This window comes from Protomyctophum parallelum (genome assembly GCF_964188405.1).
Source record: "Protomyctophum parallelum genome assembly, chromosome: 8".
NCBI lineage: Eukaryota > Metazoa > Chordata > Actinopteri > Myctophiformes > Myctophidae > Protomyctophum > Protomyctophum parallelum.
Window position 1 is genome coordinate 52,908,801 of NC_139703.1, and position 19,861 is coordinate 52,928,661.

At 47.4% G+C, this 19,861-nt stretch overlaps 1 protein-coding gene across 3 annotated transcripts in view; it reads left to right on the plus strand.

Annotated features, from left to right (window-relative positions):
• LOC310862882 (plasminogen-like) overlaps positions 1-19,861 on the plus strand; it is a 40,996-nt gene that overhangs the window by 18,978 nt on the left and 2,157 nt on the right. Inside the window, exons 6-13 of one of the 3 annotated variants that reach the window (XM_083770999.1) lie at positions 1,443-1,484; positions 2,040-2,300; positions 2,550-2,807; positions 3,443-3,640; positions 6,789-6,981; positions 7,448-7,596; positions 17,354-17,491; positions 17,888-18,021. In XM_083770999.1, coding sequence (XP_083627125.1) covers positions 1,443-1,484; positions 2,040-2,300; positions 2,550-2,807; positions 3,443-3,640; positions 6,789-6,981; positions 7,448-7,596; positions 17,354-17,491; positions 17,888-18,021 — 1,373 coding nt within the window. The remainder of the gene's footprint in view (positions 1-1,442; positions 1,485-2,039; positions 2,301-2,549; positions 2,808-3,442; positions 3,641-6,788; positions 6,982-7,447; positions 7,597-17,353; positions 17,492-17,887; positions 18,022-19,861) is intronic. The other 2 variants (XM_083771001.1, XM_083771000.1) reach the window with 2 other exon arrangements.

A 19,861-nucleotide genomic window follows, 5' to 3' on the forward strand; every position in this document is an offset into this window, starting at 1 on the left:
AGTGTGGAAGAACACACTTTTGTTGCATTAGAGCAGGGTAAATATGAAGTTTTGCGCTACGGTCTTGTGTTTATATTCCTCTTACATACCGGTAGGCTGTATGTTATTGTCGCAACAACACACGTTGTGTGTCTGAGTGAGGGGGCCTTCCAGAGCAAGGGGGCTTCTGACGGCGTCGCTTACTCGCTTCCCCTCTGTCAGAGGAGGAAGCGACGCGCAGCCGTCGGGAACCCCCCCAAACCGACTGCTCCCCCGCCCTTCCGAAAACTGCTACTCAGACGCTCTGATCGAGACGGTTATTTTTTAAATTAATTAGAAACAAATGGTCCGAATGTTCACTCGAAAATTCCTGCCGAAGTTCGAGTCCTAAAATAAGGGCTAGGGTACAGCCTTAGCACGCACGCACGCACGCACGCACGCACGCACGCACACATTCATTCATTTCAATGGGGAAATGCCATTTAGCTACAGTGGAGCCTAACAGCTGCTTTAAGACCCTAGCAACCACCTATTAGGTCCTAGCAACCACCTGTTGTAACCTAGCAACCACCTGTTGTACCCTAGCAACCACCTATTAGACACAATGTTCGAGACAATATTTAATACTCCAGCGCGTGCTCCATGTGAGCCCGACCCCAGAAAGCATGCTGGCTGGGCCAGGCTACCCGCCCCTCTAGACCAGAAAGCACGCTGGCTGGGCCAGGCTACCCGCCCCTCTAGACCAGAAAGCACGCTGTCTGGGCCAGGCTACCCGCCCCTCTAGACCAGAAAGCACGCTGTCTGGGCCAGGCTACCCGCCCCTCTAGACCAGAAAGCACGCTGTCTGGGCCAGGCTACCCGCCCCCTCTAGACCAGAAAGCACGCTGTCTGGGCCAGGCTACCCGCCCCTCTAGACCAGAAAGCACGCTGGCTGGGCCAGGCTACCCGCCCCTCTAGACCAGAAAGCACGCTGGCTGGGCCAGGCTACCCACCCCTCTAGACCAGAAAGCACGCTGGTTGGGCCAGGCTACCCGCCCCTCTAGACCAGAAAGCACGCTGGCTGGGCCAGGCTACCACCCGCTGCTCTAGACCAGAAAGCACGCTGGCTGGGCCAGGCTACCTGCCCCCTCTAGACCAGAAAGCACGCTGCTGGGCCAGGCTACCCGCCCCTCTAGACCAGAAAGCACGCTGGCTGGGCCAGGCTACCACCCGCTCCTCTAGACCAGAAAGCACGCTGGCTGGGCCTGCAGGTTATGCTGTCACCAGCACTGTGAGTCTCAGAACAACATCGCTACAGTCCATTCACCTCCACTCACTGTTGATGTTCAATGTTCAAAAAACAACAACCCCCCTGAACCCCCTCGCGAGCTTCCGATCGAACACGAGGGCCGCACAAGTCCGACTCGGACTCTTTTCTTTTGCGGTAGCGCTGTAGGCCTGACTGTTGTTTTCCTTTTTTACAGTAACAACTACAACACCTACCACTACGCTGTCTACTACACAAGGTAAACTACCTCTACACTAGAGAATACAAGTTTTGTGTGGACACAAACATTGGTTAATGATTGACTGATCATCCCATAGCGATGATTTGATTGGCTGAGCAATATTGAGGATAAAAGTGAGGGCAGAAAAGTGAATGACATTTGTGATGATTCGATTGGCTCATGTGATGTCTTATGATAAGTAATAATAATTATTTAAGATGTATAAAGATGCGTTTAAACATAATCTACAATAGTTCAACCCCCCACCTGCAAGCAGTGCGAGGCATTGTGAGTTTGTAGATCGCCTATTTTCACAATGTTTGCCTCTTTCTTAGGTAAAGTTTGACACTTTGGTCTTTAGAATCATTACATTGTCACTTTATGAATGTTCAGATAGCCTGTACACATTTATACTGTGTGTCGGTTTGTTTACTGCCGAGTGAGTAGACAGTGTTGCAGGTGAATTATATTTCTAGTTTCTCAGAGATCTCAGTGGTTGGTCCGGGCCAAGGAAGCACGTAAACAACATAAACAACTGATGAGGACTGTAAAACAGACATCTTTCTCCAACAGATGGACCCAAGAATGTCCTTTTGGCCGTAGATCCACCAGGAGATGTTGTCAAAGGAAGCTCAGTCACTCTGACCTGCAGCGCCAGTGGGTCACATCCACCAATCCAGGCCTACATCCTTTTCAAAGACAACACGGTCGTGGCACAGAAGAACACAATGAGCATCTCTAACGTCCAGCCCAGTCACAGCGGAAGATACCACTGTGAGGCATTTAACGACATCGCTACAGTCGATTCACCTCCAGTCACTGTTGATGTCCACTGTGAGTTTTTAATTGAATTACAATTATATTAATGATGTTCGTGCGTGTGTGTATTGGCTATGCATGAACATAAATATCATCAAGTGTTTTTAGATTACTTTAGTGTCTAAAATAATTACATTAGTGTTATTATTTTAACCTAAGTTGATGTAATGTTACACATGAATTATTGTTATTGATATTGGTGTAAAATGCTGTATACACAGCACAGTGCTATAATTGAGTGCATCAATGTTTATTCCTCCACAGACCCTCCAGAAATTCCCTCAGTATCAGTGAGTCCACCAGGAGGCGTTGTTGAGGGCAGCACAGTGACTCTGACCTGCAGCAGCGAAGCCAACCCACCAGTAAACACCTACACCTGGTACAAAGACCGCAGATCCATCTCCACTGGTCCTCAGCTGGTGATGAACAATGTGTCTCCTGGAGACTCTGGACGGTACTTCTGTCTGGTGAAAAACACACATGGATCCCAGAGGTCAACAAAACACTCTCTAGAAGTTCAGCGTAAGTGAACTAAAATAAAACATCTTATAGTTTTTACAGACAACAAACAACAGCTGCAATACCCGTCATGAAAATGTGCAGCCAGATAGATACTCTGTATTTTATAAGACCCCAAAATTCACTGCGAAATTAACCGGAAGTCTAATCGAATAAAGCTAAAATGGCTACTGTCTTTTTAACCCATTTAGATCTGAGGACAATTCTACAAATGCCTTCTAAATCCTGACAGTTTTCGGAAAAAACCCATGTTTCTATGTCAGTCGTTCTCAAACATTTTCATGTCAAGGACCCCCACAAATATAATGTAATTAGCCGCTGACCCCATGTGAAAATATGTTGTCCCAGGGACCCCCCCCCCCCCAGAAGCAAAGATTCAAGTTAAAAACGTTCACTGTGAAAGAATATATATTCAAAGATTTGCACTACATTTTCAAGATTCTTCAAAAATAGCAGATCTACAAGCTCATAGTGCGGCTGCTATGAGATTGATCTGCTATTTTTCATGCTTAAAACACCAAAAAGGGGTTCCCGTCCAGAATGGGTTAAAAGTCATCGGAGGCGTAACCGCGAGGTAGCGGCGATTTAGTAATGAGACGTTCACATAATACACAATAAAAATACACATCTCTCCACAGCTCCGAAGCCTCCAACGCACTGTGACCCTCCAGAGGTCTACCGTTCCAACAGCATCATGATCAGCCGGATGAAGACCAGGTACGCACCCAGAGAGACGGTGCTGTACGAGTGCATAGTGGGATATACTATGAACGGAGGAAGCCCCTACGTGAGGTGTGTGGCTGGGAAATGGACGCCTTTAACTCTGACATGTGAAGGTAAGTGTACGTTCGTCGGCAGTACCAGTGTTGATACATACACACAGCGTTGTGTCATCAGGGGTAAAGTTCCGAGTTCTCCCAACCACAGTGGGGTGTTGGGTTTTCAAACGCAGATGCTTTAAAATACTACTAATTTAAGGGGGCACGGTGGCACAGTTGGTAGTGCTGTCGCCTCACAGCTAGAAGGTCCTGGGTTCGATTCCCGCTCGGGACGCTGTGGGTGCTGGCGGCGTGTTTCCTCCTCCACGTCATCAGTGCCCATACCCGAAGGCGGGTTTGGCGAAAGGGCCTTTCTGTGTGGAGTTTGCATGTTCTCCCGGTGTCCCCTAGGGTAGGTACCCTCACAAAAAACATGCAGTAATCCTGGTCACTAAACCTCCTCCCCCTGGCCAGCCGGGGCGCCTGATGGAGGGGAAAGGAACTGGTTGGAATAACGTGTTCCTTCCACGCGCTACGTCCAACCAGGGAAACTCCCCCTGTCAGGTGTAAAGGAGCAACTTGGACACTCAGGCATGAAGGAAGCATGAGTTCAAGTCCGTTGCTCTCCCCTTGTGCCCCATATATGGGGACTAGGTTGGTCTCCCCTTGTCCCCCATATATGGGGACTAGGTTGGTGGAGGGTGTGTAGAGCCCAGGATCACATTAGATGATTGACAAAGGGATGAAAAATGGGTTACAAAATCATGGGATAAAAAAAATAATATATACTAATTTAAAAGTAGGCGTCATGGATTGCCAGATCATAGGCACAGATCCTTGTTGCCACTCGACAAGGAACGCTACTTTAGAAAATGAAACAAGCCTAGCAATGTTTTCCTTGACTGCTGGACATGATCCAACACAACACAATGGCCTGATATATTTGCTTGGTAAGAGACACTTTTCTATAGATATGATCATCAAAGTTCATTGACACACTTCAGCTCAGGTTGACCATGAACCATTTATTGCAAAGCTACTGCATGTTAGTATGGCGGTGTGGCTCTGCTCATGTGATATCGGATAATCTGCGTACCGAGACATTATCTGATTATCTGTGCACTGAGACACAGCTCTGATATCAACGACTCCCCAGAGCAGAGCCAAAGATACAATAATCCATGAACAAAAATACACAGTAATAACACATCAACACATGATTCAACACAATTAACAATACAATGAATTAATATCCCATAACGCCTGGAATAAGAACTACATACATACATACATACATACATACATACACACATATAATAACCTTCTGCCTTCCACGCTTAAAAAGCCATTAATTAATAAACGATGTTCATAGAACACAAATTCCAAGTAGGCTACCAACACCATTGGTTTGGAAGTGGGGTATTATTATGCAGTGTTTATACACACAACACAAACCATAGCTGTTTCAAACGTACAGAAAATACAGTTTAAAATGGCAATGAATACGAGCTAAAGCAGTGTGTAAATCCTGCATATTAAAGGTATATTCAGTGATTTCACTCAAAAGACCTTAGGTTTCGTTTTTGGCTAGGAGGCAAAGCCTTTCATCCAATCAGGATAGAGAGCCAAAAGCGAAACCTAAGGTTTTTTGACCCCCAGGGGTTAACGGGACAGGGAGGAACTCCTTATATGGTCAGCACACTCTATAGTAGAGAGGATTATCACAACAAAACAAATAAATAAGTGATATTTGAATTAAGTGAAATCACTGAATATACCTTTAAATAGTGAACGGAACTTTGCCAAACGATGAATCCCCGCCAAGTTACAATTACTTAGAATTCACTATGTTCTAAAAACATTATTGATGACTTAATGGCTGTTAATTGATCATATCTGTCTCTACCAGGCGATAAAACACTGCGCCGCGGTAACACAATATTTTACACTTTCCCTTGAAAGGAACTACCTTTTCTGTGGAAGTTCTTGACATCCGGCTACTCAGTAGTAACTGACAACATCCATGTGTCAGACTGCATCATACATGACCAGATCATTTCTACTCAGTAGTAACTGACAACATCCATGTGTCAGACTGCATCATACATGACCAGATCATTTCTACTCAGTAGTAACTGACAACATTGATGTGTCAGACTGCATCATACATGACCAGATCATTTCTACTCAGTAGTAACTGACAACATTGATGTGTCAGACTGCATCATACATGACCAGATCATTTCTACTCAGTAGTAACTGACAACATTGATGTGTCAGACTGCATCATACATGACCAGATCATTTCTACTCAGTAGTAACTGACAACATTGATGTGTCAGACTGCATCATACATGACCAGGTCATTTCTACTCAGTAGTAACTGACAACATCGATATGTCAGACTGCATCATACATGACCAGGTCATTTCTACTCAGTAGTAACTGACAACATCGATATGTCAGACTGCATCATACATGACCAGATCATTTCTACTCAGTAGTAACTGACAACATTGATGTGTCAGACTGCATCATACATGACCAGGTCATTTCTACTCAGTAGTAACTGACAACATTGATGTGTCAGACTGCATCATACATGACCAGGTCATTTCTACTCAGTAGTAACTGACAACATTGATGTGTCAGACTGCATCATACATGACCAGATCATTTCTACTCAGTAGTAACTGACAACATTGATGTGTCAGACTGCATCATACATGACCAGATCATTTCTACTCAGTAGTAACTGACAACATTGATGTGTCAGACTGCATCATACATGACCAGATCATTTCTACTCAGTAGTAACTGACAACATTGATGTGTCAGACTGCATCATACATGACCAGGTCATTTCTACTCAGTAGTAACTGACAACATTGATGTGTCAGACTGCATCATACATGACCAGATCATTTCTACTCAGTAGTAACTGACAACATTGATGTGTCAGACTGCATCATACATGACCAGATCATTTCTACTCAGTAGTAACTGACAACATCGATATGTCAGACTGCATCAGACCAGATCATTTCCCAAATAATGGTCGATAAAAACAAATTGAATTTCCTACATTAGCCTACAAAATGCATGTTCATGTACCACACACACACACACACACACACACACACACACACACACACACACACACACACACACACACACACACTTCTCTCCCTGGCTCTCATGCTCTAGTTGTCTCCATTTGACCCAGGCCAGTGCGGCAGGCGCACAGACCCGACCGACTATGAACTCAGGATCAGCGGAGGCACTCTGTCCCGTCCTGGAGACCATCCGTGGCAGGTGTCCCTGCAGCACAGAGCCAAAAACTCATCTAAGGCGTTCGGACACCAGTGTGGAGGCGTCCTCATCGCGTCCTGTTGGGTCCTCACTGCTGCTCACTGCATGTAAGCTGCTCTAAATGCTAACATGAGCTAACATGAGCGTTTCTAAATGCTAACATGTGGTAGTGCTGCTCTAAATGCTAACATGTGGTAATGCTGCTCTAAACGCTAACATGTGGTAATGCTGCTCTAAATGCTAACATGTGCTAACATGAGCTGTTCTAAATGCTAACATGTGGTAGTGCTGCTCTAAATGCTAACATGTGGTAATGCTGCTCTAAACGCTAACATGTGGTAATGCTGCTCTAAATGCTAACATGTGCTAACATGAGCTGTTCTAAATGCTAACATGTGCTAACATGAGCCGCTCTAAATGCTAACATGTGGTAACATGAGCCGCTCTAAATGCTAACATGTGCTAACATGAGCCACTCTAAATGCTAACATGTGCTAACATGAGCTGCTCTAAATGCTAACATGTGCTAACATGCACAGGTGGTCTTAATTACTGACTTGCTTGTTTCTCCAGTGACGACGCCAAGGACATGCAGGTGGTCGTGGGGGGAGTGGACATCGGGAGCAAAGAAGAGTCAGACCAGGTCATCCCCGTGAAGAGAGACTTTGTTTATAAGGGTTACAGGATAATAGGCAACATTGGTGTTGCTACTAATGACATTGGTGAGGCCATTAATTTACTGTATGTCTTATTTTCCAGACGAGCTGATTTCTTACCTTAATCTGGTGTTATATCGGAAACTGCCCATAGATCCGAAGTCCCGTTAGTCCGAACATGCACTGCTCCCGTGCTTGCGGTTAGGTTTAGGTCTGCTCCCGTGCTTGCGGTTAGGTTTAGGTTTGCTCCCGTGCTTGCGGTTATGTTTAGGTTTGCTCCCGTGCTTGCGGTTAGGTTTAGGTTTGCTCCCGTGCTTGCGGTTAGGTTTAGGTTTGCTCCCGTGCTTGCGGTTATGTTTAGGTTTGCTCCCGTGCTTGCGGTTAGGTTTAGGTTTGCTCCCGTGCTTGCGGTTAGGTCTGTCTGTCTGTCTGTCTGTCTGTCTGTCTGTCTGTCTGTCTGTCTGTCTGTCTGTCTGTCTGTCTGTCTGTAAGTCTGTCTGTCTGTCTGTCTGTCTGTCTGTCTGTCTGTCTGTCTGTCTGTCTGTCTGTCTGTCTGTCTGTCTGTCTGTCTGTCTGTCTGTCTGTCTGTCTGTCTGTCTGTAAGTCTGTCTGTCTGTCTGTCTGTCTGTCTGTCTGTCTGTCTGTCTGTCTGTCTGTCTGTCTGTCTGTCTGTCTGTCTGTCTGTCTGTCTGTCTGTCTGTCTGTCTGTAAGTCTGTCTGTCTGTCTGTACGTCTGTCTGTCTGTACGTCTGTCTGTACAGTACGTGTGTACCAGTGTTGATTTCGTCGACTAAAACTAAGACGAAAAATGTTCGTCGACTACCTTTTTCCACTGACAAAAACTATTGGAAACTAAATGAAAACTAAGCTATGATGACTAAAACAAACTAAGTACCTACTGACAATTTCGTCAACAAATAAAAACTAGACTAAAATGTTAGGAAGGGACTAGTGGATAAGAGACCCAGGCCTCCATTTTCGTCAGCACTAAACCCCTTATCCCTAAACTTCGTTGCCTTTTTTTACTATTTTGCAAAACATTTTTGAATAGTTAAAATGGCCAGTCTACAAGCTTGTCAATGTCAATGTAGATTGGAGCCCCCAGTATAAGTCATTTTACATTTGGTTGCATGCTGAAAATAGCCGTTCTATTTCATACCTACTGACCGCCAGAGGGCGGTGTTTTCAACACCTGGATATACATCGCGCGCATGCGCAGAGGTCGAATATTAATACCAACAATGTCACTCGTGACCCCCTGCTGGCGTACCGATATAGGTGCCCAGTTCACAGGGTTCATCCTCTTTCATCTTTTCGCCTTTGAGCGCAGGTCGATTTATTTTATTGAGCTCCTGCTAGCCCTTCGAGGCTGCATGCGGGGGCTCTCGACGCGGGCCATGCCTACGGAGCCTCAAACCGTTCGGTTGGAGCTACCTTGCGTCCTCCAGAGGCGGCATGGCTGGCGGCGATAATTCCCCGCCGGGCTCCCTGATCCAACTATTATGTTGGACTTTGTTTTCTACAGGTAAGTTGTGTTACTTTACTTGCCCGGCGGGCGTGCCTGCTACAGCCTTGCGTTATCTTCGCTTTGCTGTGTGGCGGTACATTGGGTTGGTGACAGTGTTTGCTCGCTGAAATCCAACTTGTATGATTTGTTGAATTGTCGGTGCCGGCATTGTCCGTCCATCCTCCCGACTAAATGCATTAAGGGTTAGCAGTTTCGCCTCGAAAAAGCGCAGGTCGTTGAAACTGAAACAGCTACGCTTTGTGTCTCGAAAACAACACGGTTAGGAGCTGCCTTGTGCCCTCGATAGAGCGACTGCCGCGACGCTAATCATGTTGAATGACCACTCCTCTCCACGTGTTTTCTGCAAGAAGAGTGTGTTTCGTTCTGTCCCAGAACGTGCAATCTACCACATGTATGTGGCGCTTGGTTGCACTTGCAACGATGCCTACCAAGAAGAGGTTTGTGTGGTCGTGACGTTAATGAGCGCTCCTCCCCAGACGATTTCTGGTTAAGGAACAAACTTTTTCAAAATGCATGTCAAGTTGTAAACGCAGCTCAGTGCTGACTTTCTAGTTTGTTTTGCTCGTTGTCACTGTGTGCAGCGTGCTTAACGTCACAGCTTAACTTAATGTATACTGCTATCTGAGATACACACAGTGCTTGTATCTCATAGCTTGAGTGTGATCCGCTCAGCTGCTTTTCGGGTAATACCCGTTTGTGCTTGGCAGTATAATTACTAATATAATGGTTCAAGCTTCTATCGCTTTACCATTGCGTGGTTATCAAACTACGTCTGCATAGTATTGGTAACATGTACTGATAAGTTGAGGTGAAGAAAATGCCAGCACTCATTGTATGTCCTTTGCATGATTTTTATTTACCTCTGATGAGAGTGAACAAACGTACGCGTTTCGTATAACATGTACTGATAAACAATAGGCATATAATGCTGTGCTTATTCCTATTTGGACTAGTCCTCATTAGCTGCCTTTGCAGCGACTGCCCTGACAAGACAACAGAATACATTGACTAGTACATATGTAGTGTACTTGATACTGTAGCTTGAGTGATCCATGCTCTTTTGCTGCATCATCACTGGCACTGGGGGTGTGTTTCGCTCCACTGCAGTCATACTGTGTGCTTGAAACTGGCTTGAGTGGCCTTCGCCATACATAGTATTGTTGACATACTGTGTACTGATGGTTATTTTTCACTAGCACCGAGGGCATGTTCCGCCCCGCCACTGTCATATTGTGCACTTGACACGGGCTTGAGTGACCCCTGCTCTTCGCCCTGTCGGTATAGTACTAATGGCATACTGTGTACAGATGCTTGGTGGCGTTATCACGGGCATTGAGAGTGTGTTTCGCTCTGCTGCCTCCCACCGTATAACAGCGTGAAGGCTGCTGGTGTGAATACTTTGTGGTATCCGGTTAACTCATTCAACGCCAAGTGCTGAGTTAACTTAATTCTTATTAATTGCCCTGCACTAATTGGCATTAATATAGGCTTTGAGAGTGCTTTACGCTCTGCGGCCTGCCACTGTGTCTCAGCGTGAAGGCTGCCGTAGTGCCCATATAGGCATTAAGAGAGTGTCCCTCGCTCCGCTGCCTGCTGTCGTGGTTCAGCATGGGAACTACTGTCACGGTGTGCCGTCGACTAGTATAAGCACTGAGAGTGTTTCGCTCCACCGCTTCATCTAGTATAAGCACTGTGCCCATATAGGCATTAAGAGAGTGTCCTTCTGCTGCCATTATCTGGAGGTTACGCAGTAACCGTGGTTATATAAGATATAAGTGAGGCATGTGCGGTTATGTGATTGTATGCCCTCGCTCAGGAGGGCACGTACTACGTCATTACTCAAAAGAGGCCCATTCTCTTATATACTTAATAGAATGTGAGAGTGCTATAAGTGCTTCTGTTGCCCGCGCCCAAGTTGGACGCGTCCCATAGCGAACTGCATAGGGCTAGATCTTCGTATAACCACGACATTGTGTACCTGGTACTTACTACTGCTTCGACATGTGCAGCGTACTGCTTGCTGTCATAGCTTGAGTGTACATCACTCTGCTGCTGTTCAGATATTAATAATATGCTTGGTATTAAAATGGTTGTATATGACGGTCCAAGTGTTTGGCTTTGCCACTATACTAGGGCACTACTTGACACTGTAGCTTGAGTGATTCTCGCTCTTTCGCTGCAACTACATAACCAGTAGTATTTAGTGTCTCGCTCTGCTGCCGTTCATGGACCTCCTCTGTGGGACCAGAGAGGACCAGCATGTTGCACTAATGCAACATGCTGGTCCTCTCTGGTCCCACAGAGGAGGTCCATTCTGGGGGATCCCGAGGTGATCCAAGGCCATTCTGAAGATATTGATGTTGTTGTGGCTGCATACTGCTGGCACGTATGTCAACTGTGCTGGCCGTGGTGGTGGCTGATTTGCCTCCCACGGGGATGCTAGCGTTGAGCCCTTGTGAGATGATGCTCTCTCAACTAGGGGAAATTTCAAGGTGGTATATACTGTTGGCCACTAAGTTGCTCAGGTTGAGAACTTCTTAATTAACCCATTTAGGGCCGATGCTGTAAACACCTTCAGAATCCTGACCTAGGTCTCTGAATGATTTCAAATGTCTATTTGAAGAATTGAGAAGAGTATACATGTGGATATATACTTACATAGCAGCGGCAACCCAGACTTGTTCCGGTCTTAATGGATTGATAAATGGGTGCTGCTCTTTTCACTGCCGTTTGCAGAGCCGCTACTCATGGTCTGTGATGAGTAGCACTGACCTTTTAGATTGCCTTCTGTGGGTGACCGAGACAGGGTCCCTAACCCTGGACTTAATGCCAGCATTGCTTCTCTGGTGGTCTCACTAGATGAAGCCTTCGAGCTAGTATGGCTATTGCCCATGGCCGCACGCAGTGTAGAGTCACTGGTCTGCCAATTAGATCCATGCCATGGCAGCTGTACTGGGACGTGTTAAACGGTCTCTTAATGGTCACCTCATCCTGGCCCTCTGGCCTGGATGGCACGGCACCTATGGGTGATGCTTGTTCTAGGCGTTAGCTTACGTGGTAACTAACTACCCTGAAGATGTTGGGGCCTAGTGTGGCCCCGAGGGGCGGCCATGGCGGGTTAGTGAGCCCGCCTGGCGACCTAGAGCCCCTGGATGTCCAGGGTTCAATGCCAGATCCGGCCAGCAATGTGTCCATGTGTGTCGCGGTCTGAGCCCCTAATTGCTCCCCGAGCGCTGTATAATGGCTGCTCATTGCTCCTAGTAGCAATACGATGGGTAAATGCAAGGGACACATGTCGCGTATGTGCAACTGTACAGCTGAGCTAGCTTGCACATCGATTATAGGCTCAGCATTCTAACGGGCCCCACTTCCAGGGAAGTACAGTGGGACACTTAACACTCTGCCTGTCGTTCCAGGCCGGATGTTTGGGCCTGCTACCCAACAGACCTTGCAGCATAGTGCACAGTGAACAAGCAGCTTGGTTCAACTGAAGGTTTCTCCTTGATTCATGTTGTGACTGATGACGGTGGTGGTTTTCGCCTGATCCTCGATCTCAGACCTACCAGCTGCCTCTGGTCATGTATGCTGGGCACAGTGGATGTGCTCCAGGCGGTGCCAGATTGAGAATGATCTGCGAGCATGGCCTTGCTTAAACTCTTAGAGTTAATGGGAGGCTGCCGGACAGCTTCCACGGACCTGTCTCGTCTTAGACGAGTACAGTGCTGCCAGCCAGTCCCTCTGGTTGTTGGGCACACCGAAGCGACATAGACAGTTGCTTCTCTAGGGCTGCTTTCATTGCACCCTTTTACATGTCCTGTCTATAATTTCTGGGCCTCAAACCCCGGAATTCTGCCTACCACCGTGGATACGGTTGGGTTACTGTTTCAGTTATGTGCAGGCATTTAAGTAAGAGCGTGCTTCGCTCTACTGCCTACCACCTCCAGCCAGTGTCTGTGGTGTACACGGCCAGTGTGCAGTGGACTTTTTAGACTTTGTTCGTAATATAATAATAATATGTCAACAGTCGATTTTCCGACCCACTAAGGGGTCGCTCGATCCAGTCAGTCTCTGCAGGAGGTCTTGCCTCATCTTGCTGGTTTCATAGCAATGCTCTTGTTGGGTATACAGTCCAGGCGGCGGACGTGCTTCCCATTTAAGCCTCTTGGATCCGATGTTTCGTATCACTGGGCATATGTACGGCAGAGCAGGGTCTTTGGCCTTGAGCGCTTGGCGCGTGGCCAACTGTAGTTCTCCCTTCCGGCGCTGACCGTTAGGGCAGGACACTCTGGCCCACCCCTGGCCAGGCCACTTCTTGTAAGTCTTCTCTACGCTGCCACTTTTGGTGTCGTGTGTCCTTCACAGGATAGGCAGAGGCAGTCGCACAGTAGTATGGTGCCACCATACCGGTCAGGAAGTATGAGGTTCCATGTTTCCGCCTCAATTTGTTTATCATATTGGGCGGGCTATAGCGACTAGAGGCTTGTTTTTGGTTACCACTGCAGCCAAATCATCCACTGCAGCTTCTCGATGAAGTGCTTTGGCCTCCCCACAGAGACAGAATCCCCTGTCACAGTTTAGGGAGAGGGTGCATTCTCACCCGGGTCACCTTCAGCTGCGTAAATTGACCACTGACAATCATGCATATTGTCCGAACCCTACTTGATTCTGGTGCATCCTGCACCAGGGCGTTGCACGACAACACGGGTAAACTGTGGTCTAGTTGAGACAAAGCACCACCGTGCTGCTCTGGGTTTTCATGATACCTGCCTGTGGTCTAGTTGAGACAAAGCACCACCGTGCTGCTCTGGGTTTTCATGATACCTGCCTGTGGTCTAGTTGAGACAAAGCACCACCGTGCTGCTCTGGGTTTTCATGATACCTGCCTGTGATATTGGCAGCCTTAACCTCTCCACCAGGAGAGTAATTGTGATTGAGAACTGTTGTGCCCAGTACGGAGAGCCTATTATGTTAGACCTACCATGTGCACTTGGTGGTCAGAACGGCTCTTCGTTGGCCATGATGGCTCTAATAAATTTTGCACTTTCTCTGGACAGCGCCTGTCACACTTTATTGTGGTTATGCCATCAGCCACGCTGACGGGGCGAGTAATCGCCATCTGGTACGAGGTACAACTCTACCAGGCAGGGGCGCTGGAAGGTATTTATACCAGGGGGGGCTGAAAGGTGGAAGGGAAAATGCGGCCGAGCGCAGCGAGGTCGCTCGAAAGATTTCGGGTCTTATTCAGGTATAATTGGCCTAATAATAACTTATTTAGGACCTAGTTAACCGAGTTAATCATAATAACAGTATGTGACTCTTATTGTGTTGTTGTTTGGGTTAGATTTCTTTAAACCTGGTGCAGGTGAAAGTAAAACTACAATAGGTTTTTGCTGTCTCGTCATGTTGTGTCTGTCTGTCAACTCACTCGCTGTGCATTCTGCATTCAGCACGCTCTGATAGACATGTCAAAAAAATCTCCTCTCCACCAGCAGGGGGTGCTGGAGCACCCTCCGCACCCCCCTTCCAGCGCTGATGCTACCAGGTTTGGGTGGACGTTGTCCCCAGCCCTTGGATCGGGCCGTTCTCAAAATCAAATGGCTATCTGGAAGTACCATTTGCCCTCACTGCTACCCTACGGAAGTGAGTAGGTTGTCTTCATGCCCTTCCCAGTGCCTGAGACTGGGATGCCGATGGGTCTGGGTTTACCATTCACCAATCCCTCTTATGTCGTCAAGGACTTTCTGCCTTGTACGTTGGCTAGCCTATCACTTTTAGTTTGCTCCACAGCCAGGCATGGTACATTCTAGTACCTGCCTATTGTGCCCTGCCTGGGCTCCGTGGCACGGCATAGCTGTGATGGCTGTTTTGTTGTTCTTTGTCTGTGATGAAGGGCACAGGAAGGGCTGTGCCTTGATTCAACAGAGACAAACGCAACACTTAGAGGTACTTTGATTGTTGCGTTGAGGTAGATTTCTTGAGTAGGCCTCAAGGCCTCCCCAGAGGCATTTTGACATGCCAGACCAGGGGGTGGACATCTGTGCTGCAGTGCAGCCAAATGGGCTCCATCTGTTTTGGGCTTTTGCCAAGAGTCAGCCAACCGGACTCTCCCTCACCCTGTGGTGACGGCTGTTTGGCTGTCCATTAGATCTGCAAACCGACCTCGGTAAGCGCAGATTCCTCGTGACCATGTTGGTATGAGTCATCCAGGTGTTGAAAACACCGCCCTCTGGCGGTCAGTAGGTATGAAATAGAACGCAAGTTATGTATATAACTATGGTTCTATGAATACCGGATGACCGCCAGAGTTCATTGTCACTCGGAATCCTGACGAAAAGATTTCATGAGGATGAACCCTGTGAACTGGGGAGTGACATTGTTGGTATTAATATTCGACCTCTGCGCATGCGCGCGATGTATATCCAGGTGTTGAAAACACCGCCCTCTGGCGGTCATCCGGTATTCATAGAACCATAGTTATATACATAACTTGCGATCTACAAGCTCACAACGCGTCGCGCTTGTAGATCGGCTATTCTCAAGACATCAAGGTCCGACAAAATACATTTTAGTCGACTAAATTGACCGTAGATTTAGTCGACTAAAATCTCATGACAATTAGTCGACTAAAACTAAACCAACACTAATTCACTAAGTGAAAACTAATCAAGAGACTGACTAAAACTAAAATAGAAATTTGCTGCCAAAAACAACACTGGTGTGTACGGACGGCTGTAAGGCACGTAACTCGAGAACCGCTCCGCCCCCCCGACTTCAGATTCGCCACACGCGTTCCACACCCCCACAGGGAGGGCAGTGCCCGGTGTCGTTCCACACCCCCACAGGGAGGGCAGTGCCCGGTGTCGTTCCACACCCCCACAGGGAGGGCAGTGCCCGGTGTCGTTCCACACCCCCACAGGGAGGGCAGTGCCCGGTGTCGTTCCACACCCCCACAGGGAGGGCAATGCCCGGTGTCGTTCCACACCCCCCACAGGGAGGGCAGTGCCCGGTGTCGTTCCACACCCCCACAGGGAGGGCAGTGCCCGGTGTCGTTCCACACCCCCCACAGGGAGGGCAGTGCCCGGTGTCGTTCCACACCCCCACAGGGAGGGCAGTGCCCGGTGTCGTTCCACACCCCCACAGGGAGGGCAGTGCCCGGTGTCGTTCCACACCCCCCACAGGGAGGGCAGTGCCCGGTGTCGTTCCACACCCCCACAGGGAGGGCAGTGCCCGGTGTCGTTCCACACCCCCACAGGGAGGGCAGTGCCCGGTGTCGTTCCACACCCCCACAGGGAGGGCAGTGCCCGGTGTCGTTCCACACCCCCACAGGGAGGGCAGTGCCCGGTGTCGTTCCACACCCCCACAGGGAGGGCAGTGCCCGGTGTCGTTCCACACCCCCACAGGGAGGGCAGTGCCCGGTGTCGTTCCACACCCCCACAGGGAGGGCAGTGCCCGGTGTCGTTCCACACCCCCACAGGGAGGGCAGTGCCCGGTGTCGTTCCACACCCCCACAGGGAGGGCAGTGCCCGGTGTCGAGTCGGCTGGCCTGTTCTGACATCACAACAACACTCCATATTTGGGCAACCCTGACACAGAAATTTGACACGGGTACAACGGGTTCTCTGACACGGGTACAACAGGTATTGCATAGCCGGGTGGGATGGAGCACGTGACATCATCAGGGATGGAGCATGTGACATCATGTGACATTGTTAAGCCCATATATGGAGATCCCTGGTGTCATCAATATTAGCCAACAAATCTACATCTGACCTCAAACCCTTAGATCTCCATACTGTATATGGAGCTGACCTGTTCTAACATTCCATATGTTGATCCTTCCCCACCCATCCTTCCTCTTCGATGTCTCCCTTTTGACTGAATACCTGTCCATTTAAACTAGACGGTCCCGCCCCAAAGTTATTAGTGCAGCCGTGCCCGGCAGCCGGCGAAAACTAGAATTCTTAACAGGCCCGAAAATGCAGACCTCGCCCTTTAGAGCGAGGTGGCTTCTCGGCGTCTCGCCCTCAGGGCGTCTTACTGGTGTCTAGATAACAAGTGGTACAGGTGATGTTATCTAGATCAGGGGTTCTCAACCTTTTGGACTGGGGACCCCCGGAAATGCTTTAGCCAAGTCTCACGACATTTAAAGTCAATTCCTTCTGTCGATCAGATTATACTAAGATCCCCTGACCCCCGGGTTCGAACTGGAAACCTTGCGTTTACGATCCAGTCACTCTACCGCTGAGCCACCGCCGTATTATTATTTACTGTTCTATTCTGTTTCCTGTGTCTCAGCATTACTCCAGCTGGAATTCACCGATGACCCATTCTGTGCCAAGGAAACCAGCTATGTTAAATATGCCTGTCTGCCAAACAAGCTCTTCCCCGATGGAAAGGAGTGTGTGGTCGCTGGATGGGGCGAAACTAAAGATGGTACGTATCCAACCACTAATCACACCTTAAATAAAAGCTGCACTAGTCTATATAAGGTATAATTGCCTTTATTCTATTATTATTATATATAAGATATATATATATATATATATATATATATATATATATATATATATATATATATACATTTATTTATTAAATGGCCTATTTGTGAGTGGCACCATAAAATTGCCGCCACTGCTATGCCCTGGCCCTATATGCTCCATATAACAATACATGGGACGAAAAGCTGAAATTAGATGTCCTAGAAGGATTTTTAGCTGAGCTGTCTGTGTGTGTGTGTTCTTCTATTCATTATAGATTATTATAGGTCTTCTAATGTCCTAGAAGGACTTTTAGCTGAGCTGTCTGTGTGTGTGTGTTCTTCTTCCTCAGCTGACCACCCACACAACATGTCACATGGCCAGCTTTCCGTGATGTCTCACAAGCGTTGTGAGGAGTTCCATGGCTACATGGACGACACCATGATCTGTGCAGGAGACAAGTTGGGAATAGTTGGCTCCTGTAGGGTAAGTGTGCGTGGGTGCGTGAGTGTATTAGGTCACCTTCACACTATAGGATGTTATACTGCAACTTAAAATGAATGGTCATTTTTCAAAACCGTCTGGCACTGGCGTGCTAGCGGCCACTATAGCACTGGCAATGATCCATTAAAGGACCACTTCACCACTTTTCAACCTATCTTCATATAATAGGTCCTCAATAATAATCATGAAAAAATGGCGCAATGTTTGTCTACTCTGTCTGTGTCTCATAGGAGGGCTGTGGGCAGTTCAGAAACCTTTCTAGTCCTGAAAAGTTGCAATGCGAAAATGGAAGCCATCGTTCTCACGATAATGAGAATCAAAATATTTTATCTATCTTTTAAAATAAATCTGCTAATGATGATGTCACTGGAAGACGGTTTCTAAATTGCCCACAGCCCTCCTATGAGACACAGACTGAGTAGAAAAAGATCATGCCATTTTATCATGATTATTAGTGAGGACCTATTATAATTATGAAGATAGGTTGAAAAGTGGTGAAGTGGTCCTTTAAGGAAACAAAAAAACACTGCAGTGTACAGAATATTTGGTCTGTGTCGTCTGTGCGTATGGAGCGCTGTCACTGTGTGTGGGGATCCGAGTGGGGACTTTCTTCAAATAGCCTATAGGCCTACTTCAAACTTCAACACATAGCTCAGCATGATCTATGATCTATAAACTGTATTAATGATACATTAACACATAGCTCAGCATGATCTATGATCTATAAACTGTATTAATAATACATTTATATAATGATTGGATCATGTTTATGGGAGTAGGCTATTATAAAAATGTGGCGCTCCCGCCTCCGCTGTGCCTCCGCTATGTGCCCAAAAGAACACACACACACACACACACACACACACACACACACACACACACACATACACACCTAAAGAAGAATTTTGATTGAACAGACCAGAAGTTTTATGAAAAAAATAGACTTTTAGAAAAAATTAAATGTTTTCCTAATCATTGAACACACTACTTCAGAAACTCCATCAATACAAAAAATGCAGAGGGCACAGGTGGCACAGTTGGTAGTGCTGTCGCCTCAAAGCTAGAAGGTCTTGGGTTCGATTCTGTGTGGAGTTTGCATGTTCTCCCCGTGACCCCTAGGGTAGGTACCCTCACAAAAAACATGCAGTAATCCTGGTCTCTAAACTGCCTCCCCCTGGCCAGCCGGGGCGCCTAATGGAGGGGAAAGGAACTGGTTGGAATAACGTGTTCCTTCCACGCGCTACGTCCAACCAGGGAAACTCCCCCCTGTCAGGTGTAAAGGAGCAACTTGGACACTCAGGCATGAAGGAAGCATGAGTTCAAGTCCGTTGCTCTCCCCTTGTCCCCCATATATGGGGACTAGGTTGGTGGAGGGTGTGTAGAGCCCAGGATCACATTAGATGATTGACACAGGGGTGAAAAATGGGTTACAAAATCGTGGGATAAAAAATATTTAAAAAAAAACGTACATCTTTTAAAACAGGCCTGAAAATCCACCTTTCAGCAGGCCCAAGGGAGAGGAAAGAATCACTTCTCCCTTAAATAGGCCATTTAAGGGAGTAGGTGATTTCCCCACTCTGTACGTACTAGGGATGTTAATAGTTAATTGTTAATCAATGAATCGATAATTCTGCGGTTCCAGTGTAACGGTTGTGTACCCGTCCCGTCATGAAAGACACACACAGAGGCACTGGGTTGGATGTTGAGGTTCTTTACTGGTGTAGCTCTGCAAATGAGTGGTTTCAAACACAGAACATAATTGGTTTAGCTCCTCCACTGGTATTGACGTCACAGCAGAGAGCTAGTCAGACTGTCTAGTACA